The sequence below is a fragment of the Colobus angolensis genome, unplaced genomic scaffold, assembly GCF_000951035.1.
Source record: "Colobus angolensis palliatus isolate OR3802 unplaced genomic scaffold, Cang.pa_1.0 Scaffold415, whole genome shotgun sequence".
In the NCBI taxonomy this organism is placed as follows: domain Eukaryota; kingdom Metazoa; phylum Chordata; class Mammalia; order Primates; family Cercopithecidae; genus Colobus; species Colobus angolensis.
This window is the reverse complement of record NW_012117544.1, coordinates 205,832-209,377: the sequence shown is the minus strand read 5'-3', so window position 1 is coordinate 209,377 and position 3,546 is coordinate 205,832. Positions and strand designations below refer to the sequence as shown.

Below are 3,546 nucleotides of genomic sequence, written 5' to 3'. Positions count from 1 at the left end.
GCCAGACCCAGCCACCACCTGCATAAAATCCTCCATGGCTCCCCACTGGTCTCAGGGCTGAATCCAAATTCCTAGCCTAGTGCTGAAGTCCCTGGGTGATGGCCTCCTCCAGCCATGCTAGACTCTCTCTTAATCCCTCAAATGCCACCTCGCTCCTGAAGCCTGAGTGCCCAGTAACACTAATTATTACCTCTTTGTCCTTCAGGATGCAACTTGGTGAGCACTTCTTCCATGAAACCTTCCTTCTCCCTGAAGGAGTGAAGTATGCGCCATCCCAAAATATGCTGGATTGGTATATTGACCATTTTGAGTTGACAACATTGGAAAAATAGTAGCCTCAGAAAGGCCTAGCTGGGCCAGGCGCAGTGGCTCATACCGGTAATCCCAGCACTTTGGGAGGCTGAAGGGGGAGAATTGCCTGAACCAAAGAGTTTGAGGTTACAGTGAGATATGATCACACTACTGCACCCCAGCCTGGGTGACAGAGTGAGACCTCAACTCTAAAATAAATCAATAAATAAATATAATTTTTTAAAAAAGATACAAGAAAAGGCAAACAGACATGCTTCTTTCTGCATTCAGCAAGCCATAAAGATTCCTCTAGGAGGGGTACCCTCGCCGTACCAGGGCAAGAAAATAGCCCTTATCAGTTGAGACTAAAAATTGGGGACTGCAATGGACCTGAATAAATATACTTAACCCTGTCTTCCACTAGGTTTATGCCCCTCATATTATCTCCTAGTGAATCCCCTAGAATTTACTGCCCCTAGCCAGATCCCCTTTGTCCTGCCATTTCTTCTCAAATTTGTCATCCTTTGTCTAAAAAGTATAAAAGCATCTTGCTTTGGCCACTTCTCCAGACCTCACTCTGGTAAAGATCCCCATGCACATGTAAAACTAATAACATTTGTAGGCTTTTCTCTTGCTAGTCTGCCTGGTGTCAATTTGGTTTCTAGATCTAAGCAAAGAGCCCACTTAAGAGCTAAAGGAAGGCGGGGGCCAGGTGCCGTGGATTACACTTGCAATCCTAACACCTTGGGAAGCCAAGGCGGGCGGATCACATGAGGCCAGGAGTTCGAAACCAGCCTGGCACACATGCAAAACCCTGTCTCTACTAAAAAAATTAGCCAAGCATGGTTGGTGCACACCTGTGGTCCCAGCTACTCGGGAGGCTGAGGCAGGAGAATCGCTTGAGCCGGGAGGCGGAGATTGCAGTGAGCCAAGATCACGCCACTGCACTCTAGCCTGGGTGACAGAGTGAGACTCCATCTCCAAAAAAAAAAAAAAAAAGAGCTAAAGGAGGGGTTCAAGGTGATCTCTAGCTCCTGTCAAATCCCCAAATCCAAATTAGTAAGTGATCCCACAGCTTAACCTTCCCTTCTCATAAATCCCATTGGCACACTCCCCCTAATTCTCTATTTACTTCTCTCCTTCCCACAGCAGACTCCAATTTCCCTGAGGGTGGACACCATGTCCGTTCTGTTTCCTTGTCTCCCCAGTGCTAGGCATATACCAGGAAGATTTCAGTACGTTAATGAATGATTAATAGACTTGAATCAAGCTTTACAATATAAAAGCACTTTCACCATCTCATGTGATCCGTTGAAATAGATAGTTGCGTTTATTTTATAGTTGAGTAAACTGAGGTGCGGAAGGTGGAACAACTCACCTAAGTTTACCTCCTAAGCCTCAGCCTTAGCAGTGAAACTCACTAAAAGACATTAAAGAGAGCCAGGTGTGGTGGCCCTCGCCTGTAGTCCCAAGGACTGGGGAGGCTGAGGCGGGAGGATTCCTTGAGCCTCGGAGTTTGAGTCCAGCCTGGGCAACATAGCAAGACTCCATCTCTTAAAAAAAAAAAAAAAAAAAGACATCGAACATCAGCCTCCAGCACACTTAGCTTTGAATTGAAGATGACTGAGTTAAATCTGTTTACCAAGGATTCCATATTGTGATGCAGAAAAGTTAAGGAGCTGGAGTAAGTATGTTCTCAAACTGAACTCCGGACTTAGAAGTTGGTTCCACGGTTTTATAAGGACCACGAGAGGCCATCTAGCCCAAAACAGCTAACTTTCCAAACCGAAACTAGTTCAGAGGAAATCACTGACTCAGGTCAGCTTTTTATTAAGGAAATTAATTTGGTACCGTGAGCTTTAGAAGCCAGGCATATAATATTCAGACAACACTGGATTCAGATCTATGCAGACTAAGGTCAGTCGATGGTAAGCAAGTCCATCTCTTGCAGCTGCAGGGTGCTTGACTCCAATTAAACATCAATACTACATCAGGAGCTCTTATGCTATCAACGCCCCACCCCTCCCAGCCTAGGTGATCACCGGAACCAGCCCAAATCTCTCCACTGTCAGCGCCAGCCTGAGCCCAGGCTCCGCCCCCGGGCCTCCACGGCCCCGCCCCCCGCCCACCCATCCAGCACCGCCCTTGTTGTCTTGGTGATCTCTGGCTCTCCAGGGTGTCCGGGAGTCTCTCTGCTGCAAGCTCCGCCCAGACTCCAGGCCGGCTCTGGTGATCGCCGGTGCAAGCTGGATGCTTGGACGTGCCGCTGTCAGTCCAACGCAGACCCCGCCCACGACGTCGACGATTCGTGTAGCCCGCCGGTCCCGCGCGGCTCTCGTTGCCATGGTGATCACCGCCGCTGGCTCTGGCGGACCAGGCCGCGCCGAGCCCCAGCTTTCGCAGCCACCGGTGGTGAGTCCGCTCGCCCACTCTGTCCGACCCTCCCGGTCACCCACGCCCGTGCTGGCACATCCCGTGGCCAGGGCCGCGAGGGCACCGCGTCCGCGCCCACTTCCCGCCCTTATAACTTGAAAGCGGCCTAGGGCCCAGGGGCGTCCTCATTTCCGGAACGCAGACTCTGGGCCAGGCCCGCGCTGGTTGTGGAGGTGAGCCAGGTCCGATGCCGGAGGACAACCGGACTCCGCCAAGGACACCCAAGCGCAACCCGGAGAGGAGCCCGGAGAGAGAAAGGAGACAGAGGGCTGTTGAGGAGACTGGAACAGTCAGAGGCCTGGTGAAGTGAGGGCTTTCAGGGAAAAGGCCTAGTTGGCTGAAAGTTAGGGCCCCCAGGCCCACCTAGAGCCTTCATCCTTTGCAGACTAGGAGCAAGAGACCCCTCCCGACTCTACTTCCACTGCCTGAGCTGTGCCATGCCTTACAGCCCAGTAAGGTAAGCTCAGAGGGGAGCTCCTCCTTGGTAGACACCTGTCAAGGGGAGCCCCAGGTCTTCTGACTCCCAGGCAGGGTGGGGCAGGCCTGGTTCCCCCATACCATGCTGCTTGCTGTATGCAGATTGAGAGAAATGGCCTCTGCCCCGTATTCCTGACGGAGAGGGAGGCCTGGATCTGGTTTTATTTATTGTTCTTGAGACAAGGTCTTACTCTATCACCCAGGCTGGAGTGCAGTGGCACCTTAACAGTTCATTGCAGCCTTGACCTCCCAGGCTCAAGCATTCCTCCCACCTTCCTCCCAAGTAGCTGTAACTGCAGGCACAGGACACCACGCCCTGCTATTATTATTATTATTTTTTTTTTT

At 51.3% G+C, this 3,546-nt stretch overlaps 1 protein-coding gene across 1 annotated transcript in view; it reads left to right on the top strand.

Moving 5' to 3' along the window:
• Positions 1 to 2,491: 2,491 nt before the first annotated feature.
• RAB36 (RAB36, member RAS oncogene family) overlaps positions 2,492 to 3,546 on the top strand; it is a 16,233-nt gene continuing 15,178 nt past the window's right edge. Inside the window, exons 1-2 of the mRNA XM_011956364.1 lie at positions 2,492 to 2,703; positions 3,110 to 3,181. Of these exons, the coding sequence (XP_011811754.1) occupies positions 2,542 to 2,703; positions 3,110 to 3,181 (234 nt within the window). The 5' untranslated portion in view covers positions 2,492 to 2,541. The remainder of the gene's footprint in view (positions 2,704 to 3,109; positions 3,182 to 3,546) is intronic.